General features: G+C 47.5%; 11 protein-coding genes across 11 annotated transcripts; 6 read left to right on the forward strand and 5 right to left on the reverse strand.

Moving 5' to 3' along the window:
• Positions 1-1,162: 1,162 nt before the first annotated feature.
• EDB82DRAFT_461302 (C-type lectin protein) lies at positions 1,163-2,833 on the forward strand (the record flags this gene model as incomplete). Its single annotated transcript, XM_065607876.1, has 6 exons — positions 1,163-1,359; positions 1,410-1,681; positions 1,732-2,280; positions 2,359-2,517; positions 2,576-2,657; positions 2,708-2,833. The coding sequence occupies 6 exons, from the start codon at positions 1,163-1,165 to the stop codon at positions 2,775-2,777; spliced, it is 1,329 nt and encodes a 442-aa protein (XP_065464829.1). The 3' UTR covers positions 2,778-2,833.
• A 364-nt stretch (positions 2,834-3,197) lies between these two features.
• Positions 3,198-3,915, forward strand: EDB82DRAFT_499117 (Calycin-like protein). Its single transcript, XM_025734928.2, has one exon. The coding sequence runs from the start codon at positions 3,238-3,240 to the stop codon at positions 3,766-3,768; it is 531 nt and encodes a 176-aa protein (XP_025585686.1). The 5' UTR covers positions 3,198-3,237; the 3' UTR covers positions 3,769-3,915.
• A 2,400-nt stretch (positions 3,916-6,315) lies between these two features.
• EDB82DRAFT_171809 (general substrate transporter) lies at positions 6,316-8,652 on the forward strand. Its single transcript, XM_025734929.2, has 4 exons — positions 6,316-6,643; positions 6,702-6,933; positions 6,993-8,239; positions 8,296-8,652. Exons 1-4 carry the CDS (start codon positions 6,614-6,616, stop codon positions 8,428-8,430), a joined length of 1,644 nt encoding a protein of 547 aa, XP_025585687.1. The 5' UTR covers positions 6,316-6,613; the 3' UTR covers positions 8,431-8,652.
• A 191-nt stretch (positions 8,653-8,843) lies between these two features.
• Positions 8,844-11,395, reverse strand: EDB82DRAFT_475176 (amidase signature domain-containing protein; the record flags this gene model as incomplete). Its single annotated transcript, XM_065608033.1, has 7 exons — positions 8,844-9,011; positions 9,057-9,278; positions 9,324-9,850; positions 9,900-10,001; positions 10,060-10,327; positions 10,624-10,832; positions 10,885-11,395. The coding sequence occupies 7 exons, from the start codon at positions 11,393-11,395 to the stop codon at positions 8,844-8,846; spliced, it is 2,007 nt and encodes a 668-aa protein (XP_065464830.1).
• On the reverse strand, positions 11,381-14,474 carry EDB82DRAFT_171896 (OPT oligopeptide transporter protein-domain-containing protein). Its single transcript, XM_065607118.1, has 8 exons — positions 14,052-14,474; positions 13,435-13,995; positions 13,263-13,379; positions 12,933-13,214; positions 12,621-12,884; positions 12,387-12,564; positions 12,047-12,336; positions 11,381-11,996 (listed from the first exon to the last, which is right to left on the reverse strand). Exons 1-8 carry the CDS (start codon positions 14,388-14,390, stop codon positions 11,658-11,660), a joined length of 2,370 nt encoding a protein of 789 aa, XP_065464831.1. The 5' UTR covers positions 14,391-14,474; the 3' UTR covers positions 11,381-11,657.
• A 2,961-nt stretch (positions 14,475-17,435) lies between these two features.
• Positions 17,436-18,557, forward strand: EDB82DRAFT_574977 (uncharacterized protein). The gene is made up of 4 exons (XM_065609957.1): positions 17,436-17,857; positions 17,913-18,007; positions 18,083-18,270; positions 18,420-18,557. The coding sequence occupies exons 1-4, from the start codon at positions 17,748-17,750 to the stop codon at positions 18,495-18,497; spliced, it is 471 nt and encodes a 156-aa protein (XP_065464832.1). The 5' UTR covers positions 17,436-17,747; the 3' UTR covers positions 18,498-18,557.
• EDB82DRAFT_499141 (uncharacterized protein) lies at positions 18,558-20,627 on the forward strand. The gene is made up of 3 exons (XM_025734936.2): positions 18,558-19,249; positions 19,304-19,712; positions 19,765-20,627. Exons 1-3 carry the CDS (start codon positions 18,929-18,931, stop codon positions 20,553-20,555), a joined length of 1,521 nt encoding a protein of 506 aa, XP_025585692.2. The 5' UTR covers positions 18,558-18,928; the 3' UTR covers positions 20,556-20,627.
• A 382-nt stretch (positions 20,628-21,009) lies between these two features.
• On the forward strand, positions 21,010-22,830 carry EDB82DRAFT_172024 (auxin efflux carrier). The gene is made up of 4 exons (XM_025734937.2): positions 21,010-21,473; positions 21,530-22,331; positions 22,384-22,564; positions 22,630-22,830. The coding sequence occupies exons 1-4, from the start codon at positions 21,245-21,247 to the stop codon at positions 22,693-22,695; spliced, it is 1,278 nt and encodes a 425-aa protein (XP_025585693.1). The 5' UTR covers positions 21,010-21,244; the 3' UTR covers positions 22,696-22,830.
• EDB82DRAFT_172025 (uncharacterized protein) lies at positions 22,831-23,459 on the reverse strand. Its single transcript, XM_025734938.2, has one exon. It carries the CDS (start codon positions 23,341-23,343, stop codon positions 22,966-22,968), a length of 378 nt encoding a protein of 125 aa, XP_025585694.1. The 5' UTR covers positions 23,344-23,459; the 3' UTR covers positions 22,831-22,965.
• Positions 23,460-23,542: 83 nt separating this feature from the next.
• Positions 23,543-25,275, reverse strand: EDB82DRAFT_574980 (uncharacterized protein). The gene is made up of 5 exons (XM_025734939.2): positions 24,541-25,275; positions 24,426-24,495; positions 24,070-24,378; positions 23,900-24,016; positions 23,543-23,849 (listed from the first exon to the last, which is right to left on the reverse strand). The coding sequence occupies exons 1-5, from the start codon at positions 24,797-24,799 to the stop codon at positions 23,669-23,671; spliced, it is 936 nt and encodes a 311-aa protein (XP_025585695.1). The 5' UTR covers positions 24,800-25,275; the 3' UTR covers positions 23,543-23,668.
• Positions 25,276-27,037, reverse strand: EDB82DRAFT_499146 (uncharacterized protein). Its single transcript, XM_025734940.2, has one exon. It carries the CDS (start codon positions 26,752-26,754, stop codon positions 25,510-25,512), a length of 1,245 nt encoding a protein of 414 aa, XP_025585696.1. The 5' UTR covers positions 26,755-27,037; the 3' UTR covers positions 25,276-25,509.
• Between the last annotated feature and the right edge of the window lie 144 nt (positions 27,038-27,181).

Genomic DNA, 27,181 nt, shown 5'->3' on the forward strand with positions numbered 1-27,181 from the left:
CATTTCCAAAGGTAACCATGGTGCAACAGAACACAGTAGCCCATGCCGTGCTTATACACCTCAGCTCGGCGCATTGCATATACAAAGTATAGCATGAGGTGGAGAAGAAAGTGATGATAATGAGGCAAAGCTTGGCAGGTAGTCATGGATCAAGTCCGACAAAGACAAATCAAGTCCATGCCTGTACGGCTTCTTCTGTGCCAGAGATCGCAGCTATTCACATTGGAAAGTGATATCATCGGAGCCTGATACATACCAAACATTGCTGTAGCTTTCGAGCGTTGCTAAGTGACGCCGGGTGACTGTCATTTATGGTGTTTTGGATCTTGTTCCGCAACCCCGGAATCGTTCAGAGTATTTCGTAGCACCATGAAGCCAGGTTAAGAGCCTTTCATCACTCAGCTCATTCTTCCCGAAACGCAGGCGACTTCTCAAGTTACTTCTCCTTGCTAGGTTTTGGACTGCTGATGAAGATTCTGATTGGATTCATGTGACTATCGACAAGCAGGGCGAGTAGGCCGCATAGTGATGAAGTGGCACATTGGTAACTGTAGATCGAGGAGCAGTATGACGAGCTAACAAGTTTCTTGTAATTGGTCTGCGGTCAGAAGCCTGAGACAAGTTGCTTCGATTTCCCATAAAGGAATCACTGCAAATGACCTGTCCATGCACAGTAATACACGTAGATAATGTCTGTCAGATTGCACCTGTTATCAGGATCCTTGTTTGACCAGTGGACCGTTCCAAAACCGAGTTGCACAAATGATTAGCTCTTGACTTACGCCAAACTGTATCCAGTCTAGTAACGTGCCGTCTCTTGGACCTCGGATTATCGCCGACGAGCCGGCAGGCATTTAATCACCCGTGTAACAGCTGGTATCTGGCCGTTCATGTCATTCATAAGCTCAGAATGCCTCCCGAGTAGGAAAATGTACATAGACATTACGGAGGTATTGGAACATGACCATTGTTTGTATAATAACTATGTGCAGATTTGCAGAACGATGAATTATTTCTCCGGACCTGAGACATGATGACGTCGAGGTACGCCAATAGTCCAACTTTAGCTTATGTTATTCTTGTATCCACAAGACAGCTGCTGTTGTCCCGTCTCAATCACAAACCCATCCTGATTGCAACTTTATACAAGACGACAATTGATATGAAGAACCCCTATGCTTTCCCATTGCAACCAGAGCAATATGCTCCAGCTCCTGTCCCTTCGTTAGCAGAATGGAAGCAGCTCTGGCATGTCTGGGAACTTGTTACTACCAAGATGATACGCCCAGAGGCATTGATGGAACAGCCCATTCCTTTGAGAAACCCACTGCTGTTCTACCTCGGCCACATACCTACATTGTGAGGTTCCTTGTCCTTTGTTGATTCTCCGTATTAACAACGCACCAAAGTGAAGACATCCATTTGACAAGAGCGGCCAAAGGCAAACCAACTGAACCAGCTTATTATCATCAGATATTTGAGCGCGGTATAGATCCCGATGTTGATGACCCTTCTAAGTGCCACGATCATAGTGAGCTTCCAGACGTGTTCCCCAAGTTGGAAGATATCCTGCACTATCGTGAGCGCGTGAAGAGGCGAATCGCATCGCTCTACGACAATGGGAGAGCTTATTCAGATCGGTGCATAGGACGCGCTCTTTGGATAGGATTCGAACACGAAGGTAGACATCCCCAGGTCTGTCTTTAACGTCTCGAAAACTAAAAGTAACAGGCCTTCACGCTGAGACATTTCTCTTCATGACAATCCAGAGTCAGAACATTTTGCCTCCTCCTGATATACCTAAACCTGATTTTGTAAAGCTTGCAAAGGCGGCTGCTTCGCGACGAATCGAGAACCCATGGTTCAAAATTCCTGCACAGGAATTCACCATAGGCTTCCATGACCCTGAAAGTGATGAGGGTCTAGATCGATTCTTTGCGTGGGACAACGAACGCGAACCATACGAAGTCCGAGTCCCGCAACTCGAAGCACAAGGTCGACCGGTGAGTAACGGTGAGTACGCAAGACATCTGTTCAACCTTGAACAGTTGCAAATCCCAGCAACGTGGCACAAGACACGCAATGCTGGAGAGGATGAAGATTTCACTACGTTCATCGCCCGTCACAGCGTCAAAACCGTTTGGGGTCCAATTCCTCTGGCACAAGCACTAGACTGGCCTGTAATGGCCTCTTTTGACGAGGTTAAGCGATACGCTAAGTGGGCTGGAGGTCGCCTGCCGACGCTTCATGAATTACGTAGTATCCACGAATATGTTGAGCGTGGACGGAAGGCACCTGCGAGTCAAGTCAATCATCAATTTCACATAGACCCTCGCGCCATCTTTGTTGACTTGGCAGAAACGAATTCTGGATTTCGAAACCTCAATCCTGTAGGCATCACCCATAAGGACTATCTTTGCGGATTAGGTGACACTGGAGGAGCAGCTGAATGGACGGGATCTTTGTTTGAGCCACAGCCTGGATTCAAGCCAATGGATATTTATCCCGGTTACAGTGGTGAGTCCTGTAAATCAGCGCCTAGCAGATGGATATTGCTGACAATATGATGATGTAGCCGACTTTATGGATGAGAAGCATATAGCAGTAGTTGGAGGAAGTTGGGCGCTGCACCCACGCATTGCTGGTCGGAAGAGCTTGTGAGATTTACCTTTTGTGCTATGAACTGTTCCGACACTAACTTTTACAGCTTGAACTGGTGGCAGACAAAGTATCTCTGGCCATGGGTGACATTCCGTCTTGTACGAGACGTTGAGTAGGAGTGTACACCGCTAGATGGCTTGGATGATGCTGTTTCTGAGGCAGTTCTTTCGTGTTCTTTGTTGTCCTACCGAGATCGATTGCCGGAAGGTCATGGCGAAATATGCGGTGGATTTGTGGATGTTTTGTTAGTCCCGTGTGACATCATACGATTAGCAATTGAGTTTGAGTTGAAAATTAGATCGTATGTATTTTCGGATATACATGTTGTCAAATCGATCCATGCTTCCTATTGCTCCATAACCGTGTTTTAGTGGCACCTTTCAGTCCGCTCGATCCGAGAGAATGGGTGATGATGTGACTGCGATATATTTGCATCACGACAATCAAGCCACTTACGCGACATGGTTTGTTTTTAACCGTGTATAAAAACTGGCAGACGCCTTTTTTTTAATATAGTTGTACAACACATCTTGGATCATATAACAATTAATTATTCTAATATTAAGAAACTTCATCATGTCGCTGCCCAGATATCAGACAAATACTCCTCTGCATCCCACCTTCAAGGACGACATCCTCAACACACATCTTGTTTACGATTACGACGCCACAGACGCAGAGGGTAACCCTGAAAAATGGCGCTATGAAATATGGTTTTTCTCCGACGACCGCGTTGTCTACGCCATTCATGGAGGTCCCATGGCCGGCCGAATCAACTACCAGACCGTCGCCTACCAGTGTGTCCGTCCAGGAGAGCTATGGCAGATCAACTGGCTAGAAGAGACTGGAACCATTGTTTCCCTGGTGTACGACATCACCAATAAAACCATTAGCGGAATGCTAGGCTTCTCCAAGGGCCATTGGGAACATGCGGAGGATGCCCACGGTGATAAGCGAAACCCTAAAGATTTCAATAGATGGAAGGAGCTTGCTTCCATTGGAAAGCAGACAGAGAGGTTTATCCTGACGGAGCAAGCCAATATTATTGAGGTTTTCAAGGGGCAGGGTGACTTGAAGCCCATCAACGAGTCGGATCCGACATTCTGATCTCCTCCTTGGGATTTTTCTAGATGAATCAGATGAATAGACGAAAGCGTATATTTAGACGGTGAACTGAATAGATATTGTACTATCCGTAGTCTTGCCAGTCCTAGATCAGGGATGTTACTTTTATGGTTCCTCGCTTCATCGCTTGGCTGCCTGTGTACCTTGTATTTTCACTAGAACTGTAGCTTAAATCTGGGGGGAACCCTGTGTTGGTCTTGGCGTAACGTCCTCAGGCCACATTTATCAAAATTAGCCAAAAGCGAGATTATGAAATGCTTACAATAGTTATGTTATGGGGTGTTGTATCATTCCTTTGTTAATGACCCTTTACGACGGGAACCTTGACTTGTACTTGGCCATGCTGGAGCCCTGCGCCGTGTATTACATTGCTTGGCATCACTTGTCAATCATGTCTATACAGTGGCAAACAAGTCGTTTTGCGCTGATTGTCTTTCTCTATGGTGACTTTGCGGTGGAAAGGACAAGTTGATAGGCGCCAAGGTCTTATTCTGGAGTTGATCAGCCACGCTGCATGCCTCCGCGACCAAGAGCTGCATAGCTTCACACCATTAACACACTTGATCTTCCTGAAAAGTCTTACTTGAGAGACTCGAAGCTGTGATCGACACGGTAAGGCCGGCATCATGAGCTTGGCCTTGGATTAAGCTTATGCCCAGATGTTACTACCATCGTACGACCTCTTTGACACCACTCTCGCTATACTCTGTATAGTTTGAGTGATTTGGATGCACAGGGACTTTGGAGTGTGACAGACTGAACGAGCCAGGATACAATTTTCAAAGACGAGTCTAGAAGAGGATGGCGAAAGCCGAGAGAAAACGTTTTGCGGCCTGGCATACATCGGAGATCACCTGGGGAATGAACACAAGAGAAAACTTAAGATGACAGAATCGTACCATCGCGTGATCTGAAATGTCAATGACAGGAGAACCTTTTCCAAAAAGAGGTTAACGAAACGAACTACATGAGAATGATTCACTTTCTACTTCTGGCATTGGCCAAGCAGGCCAAGAGAGACAGACTCCACGGGATATCGGCCCAGACTCTGGGCAGACATGGCCAGCCGTAGCGCTGGGTCAACAAAATATGTTAACCCTAACCCACAGCTAACAAGGTATGTCTACTCAATTCGGCAAGATATTGGCCGAAGAAAGCCTTGTATGCAATTGGGACAAAATATTGGTGCATGAGACGGAATGCTTTCCATACCGCCGGCCACTGACTCGTTTGATGGCCGTCACAAGAGCTAGTCAAAGGTGCCGCTGCCATAACCTGTAAAACAAAAACGCAGATTGCCTCCTCAGCCGCAGGACTGTTAGCCACATTGAGCTCGGGACATTTCAACTCTCTCCTGAAGGATGGTTTGACAAGGGTCGGAGATTGGCTCACGAGGTCTCTTGGTGCATGTCCATCGTAGAAGTAGATCTTGGCAGGCAGAGAGAGCCCATGTCTTGCACTATTAATTCTATTGCTGTACCCCAGATGGGGAAGAGAGGGTCACAGGAAATGAGGAGCCTGATCCCGCCTTTTCCGCAACTTTCATTTCTTATTGCGAATTCTTGCAAGGGGCTTTTGAGTCTGGGGGCCCGGAGTAATCGGGCTGTGATCCGGACCCGAGGACGCTATTCGTGGAGAATTGGATCTGGGGATGCGGGGGAAGTAAGCATGTTTTAAACTCAACGAGAATGGAATAATGTGACCCAGTACGTACCTTGAAGTGAGAGTGTCAAGACTGACGATACTGTCATTTTGACTGAGATATTTGAGGGGTAACTCGAGTGGTAGTATTGTCCGAAGCCGTCGCCAGAGTTAATGTGCTCCTTAGTGAAAAGAACACAGCTGTTGAACAATCAGCACTTTCTTTCCAATTAGGACAATTTTTGACTAGAAGGAAAAGCAAGGATCTCAGCCAATCGTATTTCGGTAACGCGGGCCGCATAGCTTACTAGCTTGAAGCAAAATAATCCCCTCGCGGTCTTACCTCGTTCTTACTAGCAAAGCATCGAGGCAGCAGCACATCTCGCGGCCGCGCCTAACGAGCGCCAGTGCCAGCATTGCATAGCAGAATGAATCGATTGATCAGTTTGTGGCGTAGTGAATCGACACAGCTTTAGATAAAAGGCATGAGAACAGATGTATGGCATCACGGACCAAGAAGCCGAAGAAAAGTCGCTGTCATGACTTTCTGGAGAGATCAAGTTAAGCGCCGCTGGCCACTTGGCGCACATGGCTGATGCTTGTGGCCATCCAAGAACCAATCACCCAAGACAACACATTGTGCTTTCCGCTCTGTCGGGCTGACACCGAATTCTGGATTCCCATCCCCCTCCCTCCCTTTCCACAAAGGGCCAAGTAACCCCAGGCTGCACCAGACTCTATGGCCCTACCAGGGATGGATGGTACCTAGCCGTTTCTTGCTAGATTAATCAAGCTCACTACTTGGCTTGTGTACCGTTTGATCGGTTACTCCCATCAGCTGTCGGAACCTTGGCCGTCGATCCGTCTTTCTGAGCAAGACACTCTGCTAGCCAGCAAGCACTCGCCTGTTCGAGATCTATGTGGTTGTGGCGGATCGGGAGACAGTCTCCGTCTGTCCATCCATTTGCAGTAGTTCCACGGAGCTGCCAGACATGATGCACCAGCCTTTGCAAAAACCACCATCACCCCAGCTCTTGAACATTGTCTTGAAGTTGTTATATATATCCCTTGCTCCATCTCAATCTCTGAAGTTTTGTTTCCTGTCCAGAGCATCAGCCAATCTCACCTTTGAGGAACAGACATTCAGCTCAACAGTCAACAGTTCCAGTGTTGAAATACCAACACCATGGCGTCCGATTCCATCCACGAGAAGGAGGTACGTCCCTTCGTCTTCCCAAACAGCCCAATTGAGCGCCGCTAACATTCTACTCTAGCCCAAGCATGAGGTAGTCATCGTCAAGACGGCTATTGGAGATGAAGCGTTCCAGCAGGCTATGATCAAGGAGCCTCCACCAAAGCTGGCTGCACCCATCCTCATCTTCGCTAGCATGGTCGCTTTCTGCTGCTCTACTGCCAACGGTTACGATGGTTCTCTGTTCGGAACTCTTCTTTCCACTGATGACTTCAAGAAGTTCTTTGGTGTCGACAACAAGGGTATTGAAGCTGGTGCGTCGTCTCACTCCATTTTGATCCCTGCACCTGATCACAATATTGACATCTGATAGGTATCGTCACTTCCATGTATCAAATCGGCTCTGTCGTCGCCATTCCCCTCGTTGGACCCAGTATCGATACTTGGGGTCGTCGTGCCGGTATGACCATTGGTGCTTGGATCATCATCGTCGGTGTCGTTATCCAGCTTGCTTGTTACACCAATGCCAGTGTTGGTCAATTCATGGCTGGCCGCTTCTTCCTCGGTTTCGGTGTCTCAATCGCTGCGGCTGCTGGTCCCACATACGTCGTTGAAGTCTCCCATCCTGCTCACCGTGGTATCATCACTGGTCTCTACAACGTCATGTGGCCTGTTGGTGCCCTCGTTGCTAGCAGTGCTGTTCGTGGCGGTTGGAACTACGAGGGAACCAACACCTCTTGGATGATCCCCGTTGGTCTCCAGCTCATGTTTCCTTGCGTCATTGGCTTCTGCGCCATGCTTCTTCCCGAGTCTCCTCGATGGCTTTACACCCACGGACAGCAAGAGCTCGCCAAGAAGAACCTCACTAACCTCCATGGCCACGGTAACCCTGATAGTGAATGGGTTAAGCTCCAGCTCCACGAGTACGAAGAGCATCTTGAGATGGACGGCAGTGACAAGCGATGGTGGGACTACCGGGCTCTTTTCAAGACACGAGCTGCCTTTTACCGACTCACCTGCAACTGTCTCGTTTCGCTCTTTGGACAGTGGGCCGGTAACAGTATCGTCTCTTACTACCTCAGCGCTTTCCTCGACACTGCCGGTATTAAGGATGGCCGACAACAAAACGACGTCGCTATGGGAATGAACGCCGTTCAGATTGCCTTTGCTGCCCTTGGTGCTACCTTCACCGACACTGTTGGTCGTCGTCCCATGTTGATTGTCGTCAACATCGTTTGTGCTTTCTGCTGGATCGGCGTCACTGTCCCCGCCTCCATCGCCAACATCACTGATCTCGACAACAAGGAGCAAATCGATGCTGTCACCCCACCAGTCAGTAAGGCTATCCTCGCCTGGGTCTATCTCTTCCAAATCTTCTACTCCGTCGGCTGGACTCCTCTTCAGGCTCTCTACCCAGTCGAGGTTCTTAGCTACGAGATGCGAGCCAAGGGTATGGCCTTCAGCTCCCTCTTCACCAACGCTGCCATGCTTGTCATGCAATTCGGTATTCCCGTCGCTCTGAAGAACATTGCCTGGAAGACCTACATTGTCTTCTGTATCTGGTGTGTCATTCAGTCCATCATTCTCTACTTCCTCGTCCCTGAGACCAAGAACCGAACTGTAAGTTGCCACCAGCCTCTTCGTAAGGCGAACTTCACTGACAATCACTCTTCTAGCTCGAGGAACTTGATTATATCTTCTCTTCCCCCAGCCCTGTCAAGGCATCTAAGCAGAAGAAGGTCTTTGAGGCCGATGCTAACGCCAACATTGTCCACATCGAGCCTGCATCTGCTTCTCACGCTGCGGCTTAAGCCGACGCCTTGATTTGCATTGCACATGCTTGACAGGGGGGCGGGCCGGTCACTCCCTTTTTAGTTTCTATAACAGCTTGAGTTCAAATTGGTTGATGGAGTATGTTAGCACATTATGACGAGATTGCGCGCTCAGATGTTGGGTCCTAATACTACATTCTTTGTGGATAATAATACAATCTCAATACTTGCCTTTCATCCTGATATTTGCCCATGAGAATATTGCAATGTGCCTTGTGATAGACTTAGGCTCAACATGATAGGTTAAAATCTCTCTGAACCAAAGTGAACTTGAGTCATGGTCTCAGCTTTTAATGTATGACCAGAGTTCTTTTTCTATAGTATACTTTTTTGAAGAAACGATAATTCTCAACTATCTACCTTCTACAAAACTAAGCCAATAGCTTCACCAATCAAAACTTGGGAATCCATCCCCCTTCTTTCTCGAAAAGCCGACCGATGACTTCGCTCACCTTGAGTAGATGACGATCACGGAGTCTCGCTGTAACCAACGAAATGCCAACTGGCATATTGTTCCTGCCTCGAAATCCAGGGATATTAACCACCGGTGTGTGTAAGGCCTTGCGTTGTCAGTAAAACTCTCTCCAGATATGGAGCTCACTTACAGTCCAAGGTGATGCAAAAATGGGACTGCCTGTGTTTCCAAGTCCCTCTGGAGCCTCATCAAGTACACTCGGCGCTAGAACTGCTACGTATTCTTCGGCAATCTTATCGAAATGTGGTCGCAAGGCCGAGAGCCCATCATATGCATCAAGTTGTGATCTGCGCGAGATATTGTTTCGTTCGTCCACTCCTCTGGCTAGTACCTGGTCCATCTGCTCTCTGGCCTGGTTGTATTCAGGCAAGAGACTTGTCGCTCCTTCAAGACGTACAATTATGTCGTGCCACTCCACAACCTTCTCAAAGTCCGGGCCTAGGTTGAGTTCTTCTACTTGCGCACCGTGAGCTTTGAGCAACTCTACCGCTTTCTCCATAGCCGTGATAGTGCCTTCACCGGCCAAATGCCACTGGACTGGCTTGTACACAGCAAATTTGGAGCCTGCTAGTTCCTTGAACGAAGAGTCTTCGTCATCGTGCAAAGAGAATGCATCAGCGATCAACTCAAAGTCTGAAACACTACGAGCGAAGAACCCGATTGTATCAACGGTAGGGGAACAGAACTTCTGACCCTCACGTGTGATTGTATGCCAGGTAGGCTTGAAGCCATAAACACCGTTAAAAGACGCTGGTCGGATGATGGAACCTTTCGTCTGAGATCCCAACGCTATGGGAATTTGGAAATCTGCTACTGCAGCTCCGGACCCTGCAGATGAACCTCCCGGTGTACGTGTGGTGCCGTGAGCGTTGCGAGTGGCTGGTCCGATGAAGGATGCAGCAAATTCGGTAGTTGTCGTTTTACCTATCGCCTTGTTAGGAAACGGTAGCTGGGCTATTTCTAATAAGTTTACCAAAGATAAGACATCCTGCATGTCGAAGAACCATTACCGATCCAGCGTCGATTCTGGGATGATCGCTTTTATATATGCTAGACCCATACTCGGTGGGCATATCTACTCGAGAATCAGTAGACTTTCGATGAAGAAAGATTAATTCTCAAGGAGCGCTTACCTTTCGTCAAGATAATGTCTTTGATTCCCACTGGTAGACCATGCAACGCACCTCTCTGTTCAAAGGGAACTTTATCCAATGCTCTAGCTTGTTCCAGTATAGCATTTGAGTCAAGATACGCCCAGGCTTGAACATCTTCATTGCGTTGCTTTATCCGCTCAAGAAGTGAGGATGCGTACTGTTCAACGGTAAGGTCGCTAGACCGGAGTCTCTCCAAGGCCTGGGAGGCTGAGTAGCGCCAGTACTCCATGTCTACTCGTTCAGTGATCTGGATGATGTATCAAAACAGAAGAGTTCAAATGGCTGGACAAAACATCTATCAATGGTGTTGACACAAGCTTCCCCGCTTTGTACTGGCAGTACTGGCTCGGATCCACTGAGATGAGGGGCTCGGCAATTGATCAGGAACATTGATACTGATAGTAAGAAGAGCTCATTGAGAATAGAAATATATAGTCTTGGTCTCACTAAAAATACTCAAGGGTCGCTGCACCAGCCGCCATCAACAACATAAGAACTTCCCGTAACGGCGCTGGCTTCATCACTTCCCAAGAAAACAATCACCTTAGCTACCTCTTCGGGCTCAAGATCCCGTTGTAAGCTCTGGCCCCGCATCACCTCCTCACGATACTCGGGCGTCAGAACCTCGTCTCTCTGTCGCTGCGTCGCAATGGCCCCAGGCATGACACTGTTGATTCGGATGTTGTACTTGCCGAATTCTTTGCTCTGTGTACGCGTGAGGCCCATGATAGCAGCTTTGCAGGCACCATAAACTTGAGAGTCGTCAGCGAAAATACCATGAAGTGAATAGACAAACAGGTATACCTGGAGTGCCTTGGGCGGGGATACGCCAAGTGATAGAACCAAGGTTAATGATACTCCCTCTTCTTGCCTCCTTCATCGCCGGGATCACGGCTTGAGTGAGAAAGAAAACATGTCGAAGGTTGGTGTTGACGTTAAAGTCCCAGTCATCTGCCGTGACATTCTCCGTGGTGAGTCTGGCTCTGTTTCCAGCGGCTGCTGCATTGTTCACTAATATGTGTATCGCACCATGTTTATCATGGATGCTCTTGACAGTTTCCTCTAGTTCAGGTAGATCTGCGACGCTACACTTATAAAAGATTGGTGCTTTGATTGGGGAATCGCTGTCTTTAGATCGAGAAATAACTCTGTCAATTGTTTTCTGGGCCGAGTCTTCAGCAATGTCGAGAAAGATGACTTGACAACCCTGGAGAGAAAAGAGTTCCACGGTGGCAGAACCTATACCTTCTGCACCGCCCGTGATAAGCACTGTCTTGCTCCGCAGGCTGGGATAGATGGCATGAGCGGAAGGCATTGCAGTTTAGAAATAATCGTCGGGAGGAAGCTTAGAGAATGAGGAGGGTGAAACTTGAATATTCCTACAACAACGAGGCGATATTCCAGCCCCTCACCTGGTCTATGCCGTATGCACCATGTCAGCTGACCCGAGATGCATACAATGTTACATCATGAAGTCAAGTCTTTGGAACCACAAGATTGTTTTCAATATGTTTCGACTTATATATACTCTAAACTACCAACTCTCCGTCTCTTAAACTCTCATGATTTAACTGCAATCATTCGGCAACAGGGCAAAGATCATAGTTGCCATTGACATTGTTCCCCCACCAGCTTGGGAAAGGATGGCCAGGACCACCGGCACCGAAGACAGCAAAGGAGAGGATGAAAAGAACAGTGAGACTTGCGCCATCAAAAGCACCAGTCACCAGGTACGAGTAGTCTCTAAAGACACGCGGGCGGTAGTTTCGGAGGTAGAACTGAACGAAGAAGCCAGAGAGCAACTGGCTGAAGATGACACAAGTTTGGCTCTGGTTGTAAGGGATGTAACCAGCATACTGGATGAACTGGGCGAAGTTGATGTCGGCGACATCGAAGCTCTTGATCTTGGGGTAGAACTGTGATATGTTAGCGAGAGTCTCTGTACAAGATAAAGAGTCTTTGTTACCTTGTAGAAAATGCGATGCACAACCACCAAGCCTGCACCAACCAAGAGACCAAAAGGTACGATTTCATAGGCACCACCAATCTTATATAGGTACCCAGCCAGTGCCCATGAGGTTGCATTGGTGTTGTATGACTGCATAGTGGCGCCGCTCCAAGACGAGTTTCCGTCGCCGTCTCGAAGAAGCTCACGGTTACTTCCCACAATGCTAATCATCACAGCATAGTTGATGAAGCCACCGAGGATGGTTCCCCAGATTTGTGTAAGGAACATGACACGAGGGGGGATTTTGACTGAACTCATGAATTAGCCTTGATGTAAAAAGCCTGGAAAGGAGACTCACGGTATTCTCCCATCTTGAGATCACCAGACAGGTTGACAGCATTGGAAATTACGTTGTGAGACCATGCCGCGAAGTACATGTTACCCACAGGCTTTCCAGGAAGCATAAGACCAGCCAACATCTTCGAAAGGTTGTTGGTAGCAATTCCGTTGCCGTACCTAGAGTAAAGAAGTGTGCTCTGAATAGTTTCAGTTAGCATGCGTAATTAGTTGTCATCATGCCGGTGGAACTTACGACTGGTGCAATGATGGAGCCCATCACAAGCGACAATACGTATGCCCATATAGGAAGAGTGATGTTCTCCTTGATCACAACGATAAGACCGAGAATAAAGCTACCAATAAGGATGGAAATATACCACCACCATGGCGCTTCCTTATAGTTCTTGGCCATGTGTTCATGATGACGATCATCGTAACGACCCTCCTTTGCACTCTTGAACGCCTTCACGACATCCTTGCCCCAGAAGAGGATGCAATGAAAGATGAGGGCACCAATCTAACATGGATTAGTTTGGGTCATAAGAATAACATGTTGAGAGCTTACCGCAGCATTGGCCATAAACATAGCGTAAGCAAAGGTGCCAGTCAATTTGGGAAGACCGAACTCCAACAGTCGTTCTTCATTGAGGACTCCACCCTCGAAAACCTGAGCAACGGGATATGTCGTGCCGTTCTCCATCAGGAGACGAGTAGACATGAATGGAAGAGACTTGGCACCCCAGCCATTGCCGTAGTAGATAGCCACCATGACAATGTAGCAGACGAAGAATCCGACAGCCATATGAGCCTGGAGGGGTAGAGGGAGAGAGGTGTTGAAGGAGGTAATCTACCTAAGTCAGCAAAGCCATTGTAATCTTGTAAATCTATGACTTACATATTGCCAATCGAAAGATAGAGTGAAAAGACCGAGACCTTCATTGTTTGTAGCTCCACCAAAGATGTTGGTGAGGTGTTCAGCCTTTTCGCCGGTTGCCTTCATAGCAGCAAGACACTATTCATCATGGTCAGCAGGCTCCTAAATGATATCAACTCGCGGGGAGACATACAGGCACAGAAACCGAGTTAAGCCAGGGGAAGATATAGGCGGGGAAGAACTCGTATAGTGACATGCCAGTAAAACTGTACCAGAAGTATCGGAGAGGCTTGGAGTCTTTGACCTCTTGCCAATGGAGGCCTTGAAGTGTTTTGACAGTAGGCAAGTTACTCCAGAAAACAGCGTCGACATGCCAAACAGCTACGGGACGCATGATACCGCAAAGGCCATAGCCAAACAACCCAATTGAGATGGTACTCAAGATGACAGTGGTGGCACTCAAGGGCATGTCGTAGAAAAGATCCTGTGCGGCAAAAACCTGGACACTCGCGGCGGCATTAGAAGCGGATGTAGCCGTGATAGCACAGATGGCATGCTCTTTGAGACCCCAGGGACCTGGGTTGAAGACCTTGATGGCTTTGAGCCAGACTGGCAGGGAACCACTATTACCCTTAGCTATCCACCGAGCTTCATACTTGTCACCGCGAGGGAGAGCGAATGCCCAAGCGTTGCCGATAAAGTATGAGATGAGGACGATGAAAGTTCCTTGAATTGTGATCATAGTGGGTTTGAACTGGAGACTGATATCAGATGATGCCTGGCTATGACAGGCTAAATGGCGCAACTTACTGTATAGATCTGGTACATCACAGCCTGGAAGCATGCAAGACAAGAGGCAAGGAAGAGACTTCGGAAAGTCAATGCATTGTCATGGTCATCTCTCATCGGGAGTAGGTGGCGAGAGGCATCGGCACCGGTCACGATAATGACATCTTTGCTGTCGTTGTCGCTATCGTCGTGGCGATCAGCGCTAGACATATCGAGAATCTCTGAGCCAAGTACTGCGTTCTTAGGAGTATCGATGGTCTTCTCGTCGACGTTATCGGAGCTATGAACCTGGGAGACGGATGTCTCCAGGGTGTCGTCGGGGCCGTGAGGCCCCTTGGGCTCGACGTTGGTGAACGACATGTTCGAATGACAAACCCACCCTTGGAAATAATATCAAGGGAGCAATGGGTTCCGGAACCGGGATGAAAGCAGTGGTTCAGTTGGGACTTCTACCAGTTGAGCGTCGTCGATTATATCAAGAGCGCGGCTTGCCCCAAGTTATATCTGAACCGCATGGCCGGTTTGACGGCTAGTAACACCACCTCCCCTGACAATTAGACAATGTAACGTTTGTATGTTCTGGATTGCATATCGGATACCACGGCGATAAGATTTCGCCTCCGTTCGAGACCTTATCCAGTTCCTGGGGGTTCTTTTGTGAAAGAAAGCTCTTGGCATCCCGCTTCCCGAGTATGTTAACCGGCTGTTGGTCTTCAAATCTATACAGAGATACCCATAGCACATATTGAAACATCCGTTACCTGCCCCATGAGTACTAGCCTGATACCAATTTCGTGTCCGACCTTGTCGATATCGTGGAACAGTTCCCTGAAACTGGGGTATCTTGATCGGTTTTGCCGCTTGCAGTGGTTGCCAATGCGTCTATCGACTGCCCTCCTAGGAAGAGCCGCACTAGTGTGTGCCACATCCGAGCAATGAGGAATTTTTGTAAGGAGCAAGCAGCAGGTGAAGGTTACAGATGCGTGTCTATTGGCTGCAGTGTGACCAGAGTTGGACTGTGCTTGATTGCGACATGCCGAATTACCGGGGTCCCACAACAAAAGGTCCCCCATGTGGTGATAATTAAGAATCCCCAATTGGGTCGCATCTTTAACACCTCACGATCGAGAGACATTTACCTTGCTGTGTTGGCCGTTGATTTAGACCAACATACATCATAGCACTCTGTGTGCAGGTTCCTTTGTTCATGTCCAAAAAGGCTAGGTTAAGTGTGTCAGCACTCAAATGATAAGCTTCATATGACATTCCACTAACGTCCTTAGCTGAACGCTCTATCACATAATGAATGTCTCAAAGTCAAGTAAAATAATAAATATGAAGCTACAGAACCGAAATGCGATTTTCCTTCGGTGGCCAAGAGCTGCATTCAATGGCAAGTCATATTCCCATATTAAACATTCTACTCAATTAAAGTAGGCATTATGTACGAGCTTCAGTATCCAAACAGGGTCTATATCTGGGGATGGCAGGGATGAGAGATAGCGGCGACCTTTTGCGACGCACATCAGATGCAATCAATGGCACCTTTGACAGTCGATACATATTGAAGACCGAGATTTGGAGAGAAGCGCCGACGATGGATTCAAGCTTAATATTGTTGATACGACGTCGCAATCTACTCGAAGGCCACTTGTCTTCCATTTTGGGACTTGATTGTGGGAACATGTTCTCTTATCTAGGCCTGTTTTATGCCGTCCTACCCGAACATCAGCACACGTGATCCGCTCGCGCCATCGAAATTAGACCATTATTGGGAACTTTTGTTCGATAGGAATCGTTCAGTTCGTTGTTCGTCAGTAACCCTGCAAAAGGTGTCATTCAAACTTGTCCCAGCGACTCAGATGGCAAAGTCAATTGAAAAGGCAAGTTCACATGTCGAATGATGATCACTCCGAGTTCAATTCGCTCATTTGTGACTTTCATATGTAGATCTTATCTGATCATATTGATTTGGTTGCAGGTGTGGTGTCCCATATAACCTGTCAGGAGTGTTGCCAAGCCGGCAACGAAGCAACCTCATCAATTCAGCTATTCTTAAATAATGTATTACTGCGTCCAAACAGGAAGGTACCGGTTATTCTACAATGTAAGCTATGAATCTAGGCTCAAAATTGCATCCTAAAACATTCCATGGCTGAGGCCTTGACGCTAGAGTAGTCCCCAAAGTAACACGACCAGGCTGACATTATACTACAATATGTTGGAGCACTACCTCGTTCGTTCGCTATGACCTTACCGGCGAGTATTAACTGAAAAAATCAAGTCTTTGACAGCCAGGTTGGGTAGCATTGCAGGATTTCTTGGGAAGTTCTAGATCTACAAAACCCAGCTAAGGGTCCAAAGGATCCTCCCCCACGAAGTCAAGGGTCGCATGTGGCGTATCCACTCAATTTATCTTGAGGTACTTGTGTCGTGTCCAACAAGCCTCATCGAGATCGAATATCACATCCAGTACCCGATGCTGTCTTCCAAACTCGGCAGGAGCTTGCATGTAGCAGACTCACCAAGGCTCTGATGCAAGGACTGAAGTCATTCCGCTTCTCTTGGCCAATCTAGACCATGTCGAGAGCCGAAGGTTAGCTCGTTATACGTTGAATCTATCATCCATGCCTATACAGAACAGGATCTTTGCTCACTTCGTGACAATGCTCGAGGGGGTTGTCTAAGTGTTGCTTGGGACCTCTTATCAGAGTTTCACCACAAGAGAGGCAACTCGTCTTTCATTGTACCTAACTCTCCTGTTGTGCCTCTACAAATCTTCTTCTTTCCTTGTGCTAAGTATGTTAACATGATAATTATCAGCATTTGTGGCGATAGCCTCCCCACTTCAACATGTGTCAATAATCTCTATAGTGGAGGGTCGACACCTCACTATCAAACTATACGACAGCTCCCTGTCGCCTGTCATCCCCGTTTAAGCAGCAGAGAGTATTACTGGTAAGTATATCTAGGATCTGTCAGCGACTAGGATGTTAACTCAGCGTTGACATTGCTCTATCAGCTCTGTGCCAGATGTGTTTCTCTAGAAGAAATTAACCATCCCTCAGTACGTCTACTAACATGCAGTATCAAGTTTGTGTCTTAGAAGGCATGTGGTTTGCCCTTTAAAAAGGTTCAAGATGAGTTTCACGCTTACATAACCCATCAAATCCCTTATGTATGCATGATACAGTATGAATCTTCAATAGAGGAATGTAGAGGAGATCTGTCATTTGATTCATTTCTAGAAAGCTACGTGGTTTTAGTTTACTTGTTGCTAGAGCATAAATAAGAAGCTATTAACCGTTTGTCAGGTTCGTGCTGCGAGAAATAAAAGGGTTTCCAATAAGAAGACTTCAAACCATATGAACAAACTCATGACTATTTTCAAGAATAGATATCGACATGCATTTTGTTTTATTTCTGCAATAAAGCTTCATATATAATTCAACCAAGGGACGGCAGTTTGGAAGCCATGTTGTGTCTTTCACTTTCACTTTTGACCCCATTCTATCTTGGCTGCATATGAAGACATGCAAAATAGTTTCCCATAGATAGAACTTGCTCTCAGCTCTACACTATATTTCAGTAAATATTATTTCACGTTCTTGCCAAGGAAGCTTGATATGAATATTTGACGACTCTAATCTGCATCGATGTTGGGCAGTTAAACTATTCAACGTTCTCATCAGACATACCTAGCCTCCTAACTTTTGAATGTGCAATATATCCATCATGGCATCTGCCGCAAACACGATTCTTTTGTTGTTACTCTGTTGTCGCCCCTCTGCGAATAGTACCTCTTATTATTCCGTGATTTTGAGCAGGTATGTACATGTCTAAAACGCTGCATTATAATAAATTTGACTTGAGGGAGAATAGGGTAGTAAAATGGTGTCACGAGACAGAAAGCCAGAGCCTTGGTGAAATTCGACCTAAGGAACACAGTCATGGCATTTCCACCTTAATTAAACCTTGTAAGAGTTAACATATTTGTTCGTCAAAGCCAGCATATATAACTATGTAAGTGATGTAACAAACTCAGCCGGTAGTCAGTTCATTTGAGCTCGACGTTAAAAAAAAAATCAGCAATTTGCCCATTCACACCCACGATTCGACGAACAATCTTGGACTTGACCGCGTTGAGGTATACCGGGGCTCAACGATCCGCAGCAAATCATCGTTGACTGTTGGGCGGAGTTGCACGGACTTCATACCAGAAGAAGCATCATTTTTCAAGGTACGAATGGGACTGTCAGCCCTGATCTCCAGGGATGAAGATGATTCCACATTTATCCTTTAGAACACCAATCGGCGGTGTTGTTTCTGGTCGGAGCTTTGCAGCTTAGCGCTGATGCGAGCTTGAGCGGGCTGCTTTGGAACTTACAGACCCCTGGAGGAACCAGCAGTTGGGAGGTTTGTGGTAGTACACTACCACTGGCTTCATTTTACTCAAGAACTGGTTGAGTTAACTCTCAGTAAAGAAATCATGCGTAGGTTAGGGACATGTTGCAGCTATATCTCCCAGAGGCAGAATATGTAATCTCTGTCCTTAATGTCAGCAACTACCGGTTGTCCGTCCGGACTTGAGGCATAAGCGCTAGTGCCTCAGAAAGGATCAACCCCTGCGCAATGATCTCTACCAATTTTGGTCCCATCACCTGTTTGTGACCTCCCAAATTTGAGGTCCGTTGCAACATGAGCTGCCAGCTCTTGAGTAAAACTCGATGGATACCCACTCCCAAAAATACAGCCCAGTTGGGCTTTCACCTGTCTGCTTTACTCAGCTTTGAAGCTCGACGCGGCGACTTGACTGTGTGTTCTCGTTGCCTGTTGCTCATTGATGGACGCGTTTGTTTTCTAGCTCAGAGAGATTGCTCACAAAGACAGGCGCCTGGATGTCTCTATTTACTTCTGCAAACAAATTGAACACCATGTCTCGGTCGACAATCGTATCGACACTGGCTATCGCCGGTCTTCTCGCAGAACCCGTAGTTGGTTTGGCAGGCTGGTGGACTTGGTCGCCCGACACTCTCACGCCTCATTTCGCATACCAAGACCCTGGATCTGGGAGTATTTTGCACAGTTCTTGTAACAGCAATGGCTCGGCCGCTTTCTCAACCGATAACCCGAGCAAATTCCCCGTTAAAGCCCAGCCAAAGGCTGCGACACCACTTGCAGTCACGGGTTGGTGGGATGACGACCTCAACACACCGATTGTAAGCTACACGGTCTAATGGCGCTGCTGCCCCAGTTCATTGCTAACAGAGCAGGCTTCAATCTTCTACCAGGCAACCGACGACTCGATCATTAATGCGTTCTTCACATGCGACAACAAAACAGGCAACTATAAGCTCAATCCCGATGGCAACGACGTTGTATCCGACCTGGCAGGCGCACCCTCTATACACGAAAAGACCGGCCTAGCTGTGACGGAGCTGGGAGACTCGGGCGGCTACCGACTATATTACCACGACGAAGACGGGCTGGTCAACCTGCTGGCGTACGACGACGATACCGATTGGCGATACGATGGGCCTGTGTCGCTCAAAAAGGCCGGTGGCATGGGGATAGCTGCTTTGCAGACAAGGGGAACGAATGTATCAGTCGCTTATCCATACGATAGCAAGAATATTGCCGTCGCTCACTTCAACAATGAGAACAAGAACAAATGGAGCTTAGGTAAAATGTATAGGACCGACGACTGTGTTCTTGTCGCTGACAATTACCTTAGAATCATTCCCGACACCATTCGATAGCCCAGCGCCGACGAACAAAACCGACCCTTCGGATATAAGACTCGATTCCTCGGGAGGCGACTCCGTCCAGCTCTCATCGTTCGATAGCGCGGTCAACCTTGGCCTTTCTGCGACTACGAGCCAACAGTTGTCTGCGTTCTATATAGGTGAAGATGCCGAGCTGCATGCTGCATCAAACGTTGATGGGAGTTGGGAAGAGCAGGAAACTCCTGGCAAGAAGAAATGGCCTCATGCAGACAGCGCGTCCGGACGACTGGCTGTTGTGTCGCCCTTGGAATCTGACCAGCTCTGGGTATACTATACAAGTGGAGAGAAGGTCATGGAGCTCCATAGAGACAGAAAAGGAACATGGGCCGATGCCAGGACTCCCTCTTCGAAGAGCGCTACAATCACCAACGACTCGGATGGATCTGACGGGGACGAAGACTCGAAAGATTCGGACAGTGGCTCTGGCTCTAGTGAGGATGCGACCGAAGACAGCTCATCTTCATCAACAGGCATCACAACTGGTGCAAAGGCTGGAATTGGTATCGGTGTCGGCGTCGGCGTGTTGGCTGCCGCTGCCGCTGCTTTCTTCTTCCTCCGAAGACGACGCCAGAAAGATGTTACGAACGAGCGCAAAGGTTCAGTCGGGGAACTTGCATCAAGAAATAGTTATCATGAGTTGCAGACCGAAGTGCATCAGCCACAGGAAATGCCGTTAACGACACCAACTCAACAGTACGAGTTGCTGGGTGATACAAGACAAAGGGATGCGCAAGTGTAGATAGTACAAGTGGAATATTTTAATTTATTCTTCCAATCAAGATCTTGAAGAAATATGCCAATTGAAGCTGCCAAGCTGCATGACGCATGGCTTGATACACTAGATTCCATTAATGTAAAAGGGTGGCCACTAGAACGAGTCCCCCGTAGTGGCCTAGGCCTTCTAAGGCTCAAAGGGACAGTACTATAAGGCAACTAGACATCGTGAAGTTAGCAATAGTAGAGGCCGGATACAGAAGGTAGTTTGTGTCGCTACATTCCTTGCCATAGTAGAAGAATGATTCCCCTATCTGTCAGCCCAAGGCCATCTGGATCTGGAGAGATCGACTCATCACAAGCCACTTCTAACCAGCCAAGCCTAAAAACAAGCTCTTGTTTGCATTCGATCCACCAATAACCCCTCTAAATTATGTCACATCCCACCCAACTCCCTGTTTCTACAAAATAACCTTAACCTGAAAACCAGTTACATGTGCTGTCAGTCCCGCTTTTCAAGGTACATTTGCTCCGACGAACGTTGTCAAAGATCCAGATCACGATCATTGACGTAATGGGAAAAGAGAGAACGAGTTCCCGAATTCGTTTAGACAAGTACACGCGACTCTTCCATTTCCCTTTCTTTTTCATAGCCTAAGTCCTTACTATTTTGCTTCTCAAGGAATAACCGCCACGAGACAGGAGCAAGCAACAATGTCTAGTAGTATCAAGAGCACCTTTGTCGGCGCCATTCAGGCGTCGGCGTCTGTTTTGCTCACCATTTTCTATGGTGTTTTCGCAGGCCAGACCAAGCTTCTCTCTGTAGAGACAGGTCGACAAATCTCAAAGATTTGCATCAAAATGTTCCTACCTGCTCTACTTATCGTCAATCTTGGTACCCAGATCGAGGCATCGAATGCATCTCTGTACCTCATCATCCTAGGTAAGCCATTGATTGAGCTTCTTCAAGGGTACCATTTAACAAGACATCGTCGCTAGTTTGGGCTCTCGTTTACAACCTCGCCTCTATCGCCGTCGGATACGCCCTGACCAAATGCTTCAGCATGCCAAAGTGGTTCACGCCCGCCATCACCTTCAACAACACCACCTCTTATCCTCTACTCTTAATCCAGTCCCTTGGTTCAGCCGGTGTTCTTTCCGCCCTTGCCAAGTCTGACGATGACACTAGCGACGACATTATCGAACGAGCTAAATCCTTCTTCCTTGTCTGCTCCGTCGTATCCAATATGCTCACCTTTGGCCTTGGTGGTAAGCTTCTTGGAGTTAGCGACGAGGATCCCGTCGAATCTATGGATGAAGACTTGCGCGACCGAGCTGGACATAACGACCACCCACCGACTGATAGCCAAGAACCCGACGAGCGTACATCTCTCCTCCCCGGACGTCTACCTCGATATGTGAAGAAGGCATCCCGCCATACTGCTCGAGCTCAGCACGCTGTTTGGGACAAGCTGCATCCTCAAGTCCAGCGCGCATTGGCACATGTCACTCAGTTTATCAGCCCCCCTACCGTCGGCGCCCTTATTGGTGTTGTTCTTGGGTTTGTTCCTCCATTCAAGAAGGCCTTCTTTAACGATAGTGAGGATGGAGGTATCTTCAACGCCTGGCTGACCGTCAGTCTCAAGAATATGGGAGAGCTTTTTGTTACTTTGCAGGTCATCGTTGTTGGTATCAAGCTGGCTCACAGTCTGAGACGTATGCGACAGGGAAGCGACTCGGGTAACCTGCACTGGCTCCCTCTCTCCATGGTCGTTCTGATCCGCTTTATTATCTGGCCCGTGTAAGTTCAACCATAAACCTAAAAGAACTCAATTCTGACAATGTGTAAACAGTCTAAGCATTCTCTTTATTCGAATGCTTATCACCCAGACCGACGTCCTCGGCGAGGATCGTGTTCTCTGGTTCACCATGATGTTGATGCCAGCAGGACCACCTGCCATGAAATTAGTGGCCATGGCCGAGGTTGATGACGCAGATGAGAATGACAAGATGTCCATTGCCCGAGTACTCATGGTATGTGCAATGAACAACAAATAAACGATGTTTGCATTCAACGGACATGGCTAATTCTCCTACAGACCTGTTACGCAATTTCTCCTCTGCTGTCAATCGCAGTGGTTGCCAGTCTCAAGGCTTGTTCTTGATCACCAAGTGTTTAACGGCACACCCGATTGTGTTATTCCGAAGATGAATCTTTGCATTCTGGCAAATCCACTTCAAAGGCGCCTGATCGGCGATTTGATAGTGGCTCATCTTGCGACCTGATCGTTGTAACGCCGAGCCATTAGCGCAAGGTATGGACTATATAGTAAACGAGATAACCAATGCAAGTTTCCAAGTAGTTTTACAGTATCCATGCTGAATAACTATATATCGTCTTGACCAAGGAACAGACCGTTGCCACGGCCATTCTTTCATTGGCACCTGTATAGAGCCCAGAACAAGAACGTGATGGCAGTCAATATATTTCCCGCGATCTTTCTAGTCTTGTTCTTGTCCCCAATATTCCAAAGGAGTATCGCCACGCCTGCTTTGTAAAGGCCCATCAAGCCCAACAGAGTCGTGATGCCAGCAAAAGACCCGCTAGCTTGAGTGGTGAGCAACAGGACGCCTACAGATAATTCCCAAAGGCCCAGCATATATATTGGCCCTGAGCTCGTGTCCTTTTTGGGGGCGATGGTGTGTCTTATGCCATTGAGCGCGTATTCGGCCTGCGGATTGGCGAACGCCATGACGCTTCGGGCAATGCAGCCAAGGCCGAGGAGGTAGACCAGGGTTTCGGAAAGGGTCATTCTGTAGAGGGTTTGCGTTAAAGAATATGAGACTGATCTCAGTGTTGTGAGTTGAGATTGTGGAAAGCGAGAGCCAATGTGGAGTGGATGAAAAAGAAAATCTCAATGTGCCTTGGTTTGACAAGTCTAGCCATTGTCGGGAGCTTACGTGAGATATGAAATGAGATGTGGAACTCATATCCCAGTGATAACAAGGGGCTGGTATCTGAGTCGTATATTGTGCAACTAATAAAACAGGAAGAGTCGGTTCAAAGCGAAACAACACTATAATTATATTGTCTATCTTCTGCCGGCAAGTAATCATAGAGAACATCATTTCTTGCAACTAGGTCACAGTATATCCTCCATCTACTCTAAGATCTGCCCCAGTCATGTAAGAAGACGCATCTGACAACAAAAAGGTCACAGGACCCATCAGATCTTGAGGTAGTCCCATACGTCCCTGAGGAATAAGAGATGTCCAGGTCCTCTCGATATCTGGGTTATCGTTCAGAATCTTCTGCGTTCTGTCACTTGTTAGTGATGAACTAGTTTACAGAGAGACAATGCAACTTACAGAGCAGTCAACATGTAGCCAGGAGAGATACAGTTGACTCGGATTCCAGCGTGAGCCCACTCTACTGCGAGGGAAGCAGCCAGGTGACGAACAGCTGCCTTGGCCGCGTTATATGGTCTGATTATTTTCGTTAGCTAACTCTTAGTGGGAACACTCAAGGACAAACTCACGCCTGTGGCTGTGGAACATTGACAATAGCACCAGACATGCTTCCAATAACCACGATACTACCAGGTACCTGGCGTTCCATGAGATGTTTGGCAACTGCAACTGCAAAGAGGTAAGTACCGTCAACATTAACACCCCACAACTTGCGCATACGATCGATGGGATAGTTGATTGCCTCGAAATTCTCCGTGAAGCCAGCCGACGTGACTAGACCATCGATCTTATGATGAATGTTGAGGATCTCGGCGATACAGTTTGTTACAGAGTCAGGGTCAGAGACGTCTGCATAGTGAGCAGTGACTCTCGGGATTCTGAGAGTGTGTCAGAACGAGTCCATTTGAATCAAATAGGTCCTTACGTCTCGCTGTTTGGGTTCTCTTTCTTGAAAGCATCTGTCAATTGGCCTACTTGAGACTGGGCTTCGTCCTCTGTTGTCGATTAGTATAGATTCGGACGTCTGGAATATGACTGACTGTTTAAATCGACGATCGCTAGATCAGCACCTGAGTAGACCACACCCTGTCCCATGACTAGCCCGAGGCCTCTTGCACCCCCGGTTATGACAATTGTCTTGCCCTCGAGAGAAAGGGAAGCTAGGGTGGGTTTGGAAAACTGTCCTCCTTGGCCAATCAAGGGCTTGCTGGCGGGAAGTTCATGGTGCTCGGGATACTCGACGCGGACGGCAGCATCGGTGCGAGAATACGATCGTTTGGGAGGATTTCCAGGAGGCATTCTTGGAAAGTAATTGAGTCAATTGGTTGAACAGTAAGTAAAGACATCGAGGTTACTAGTAAGGGGGAAAGGCTCATATATGTACATCCCGTTGTCTGAAGATCGTTTCTGGATCCCGACCAACATGTCTTGCTCTGTAGGAAATTCCACCATTAACCCAAGCACACCAAGAATTATGGATCCTTTCAGATGATCTCCGTGCCGAGAATTCAGGATATTACAATTGATACGAGAAGGACATGTCACGTATTGTTCAGCTGATTGGCAAAACCCAGTCTTGGTAGTATGAAGACCATCCAGACAAGAAGAGTTGAAAGAAAGGGCAAGTCTCATTTCACTTAGCAACTAATATTTCATCCCCCGCGCGGCGGTTGTCCGAGGCGGGAAAGTCGGGTGTTGGATGTTCACGTGGATGAGAAGAACCCCCACGTTACCATCGATCAGATCATATTGAATTGTCTGATAACGAGACTTTTTGGCTTTTGTTGTATGTTTGTCGTCCAACATTTTCGAGTGACTTTTCGAGACCATGTCAGCTGCCATGCTAAATCTTTTGTGGGATAGATGGTATTTGTAAAAGTCCAGCTTTTATTACCTCGTTGGATATCACAGATGTGGATTGCATTTAGGACCTGGCAACCCCGGTCGAACTGGAAATAAGACGATCAAGTCCAAACTTAGAAACAGACCACTAAGCCATTTTCTATCCTCTAATCGCCGGTAACAGCCTCCAGAATTTCCATAACCTCCTCCGTCTTCGTGATCTTATAAGCATTGGTCTTGATCCAGATGTCGTTCAAGCTATTCGCAGCAAGACCGGGGAGATGATCAGACGTTATTCCGACATCCTTCAACGACCTCGGCATGCCCAACTCCCTAATGATCAAGCCGAGAATGTCGGCCAAATCATATTCTTTATCTACCATTTTCAGTCCATTCATGAGTGACTTTACGGGTTCCTGCTTCAAAAGGATATCCAGCGTACGCTTCTGCTGGTCTTTGTTGACTCCCTTGTCGGCGTTGAAATTGCACACTGCTGGAAGCATGATGCAACTCGTCTCGCCATGCCCGACACCTAAAGGACCAAGCTGATGACCGATAGCATGGCTCGCACCCAGGGGTACGCCAGTGGATACTGCGTGCATGGCTTCTACAACACCTGTCTGACAAAGATGGCGAGCATCCAGATCCTGCGGGTCATGTTTGCATCGCAGCAGCCCGGGTATCAACTGTTCCAGCCCATGTGCCGCTGCTTCGTCACCATCTTTGTTGCTTTGCAATGAACACAAAGTCTCAACACAATGGTCCACAGCTCTAATGCCAGTACTGAGCCAGATCTTCTGTGGGGTTGTAGTAGTTAATTGGGGATCCTGAATGACAAAGTCCGGGTCGACTTTGGGCTCGAACGTGAGCTTGGCCTTGCTTTCCTCGTCGGTGGCACCAGCGATAGCCTGATACTCGCCACCAGACAGTGAAGTCGGTATACAAATTAAGGGGATTGTCGGCTTGTGCAACGTCTTGCGCATCTTTGGATTATGTGACTTGCCGCCCCAGAGGGTGTCAATGTCCTCACGTGTCCAGGCGTCATTAGCCATTGCAAAACGTATAAGCTTTGCCCCATCAGTGATACTTCCAGCTCCAAGAGTCACGATACAGTCGATGTTCAAAGTCTTGATCTCGGCGAGGATGTCGACGATTTCTGGGATTGGGGTATGTGGTGAAATGCCGATACGCACACCTACAACAAAATCTCCGAGAGCTGACTTGAGGTCTTCAAGAGATGAAGTATTGTTGGATAGAGAGCGGGACGCAACGATGTACACTCGCGAGCTTTTGAAACGTTCCTGTACTTGCTTGAGGCATATTTCTGGGAATGGCCTGCCAAAGCTGATCAATGGAGTTGATTTACTGTTGAAAGCTGGGCGTGTAGTTTCTTTACTGAACCAGGACGCCATGATGACTTCTATTCTTTTCTGACAAGGTTGTCGAGGTGAAGATTGTACTCGGAGTCTGTGGATAGTTGAGAACGATTTGATGACGTTGAATCCAGCTCATGTGGAGCCGGATAAAGTCATCATGTTGTCAGCACTGCTCTCTCTCCTAGAAACACTTGGTGTCTTCTGCCTTTGGCTTTGGCTTTCTACGTAACTTCCTCTCAACTAACCAAAATACCACAGACCAGTCCGTATTATATATGAGTCTCATTTTCATAAAGCAGATCTTGAAAATTTGTTAGAGTTACCTTAAGCATGAGGCTTGGCTCGAAGACTCAAAGAAATGCTTAACATAAAATGCAAACAGTCATGAAATGAATCACATGAAACCCGAGTGAGACAGTCACAGAAATAACGTCGACTTTCTAGAACGATAGACTAGAAAGCG

Source organism: Fusarium venenatum (assembly GCF_020744135.1).
Source record: "Fusarium venenatum strain MPI-CAGE-CH-0201 chromosome Unknown EDB82scaffold_2, whole genome shotgun sequence".
NCBI classification, from domain to species: Eukaryota; Fungi; Ascomycota; class Sordariomycetes; order Hypocreales; family Nectriaceae; genus Fusarium; species Fusarium venenatum.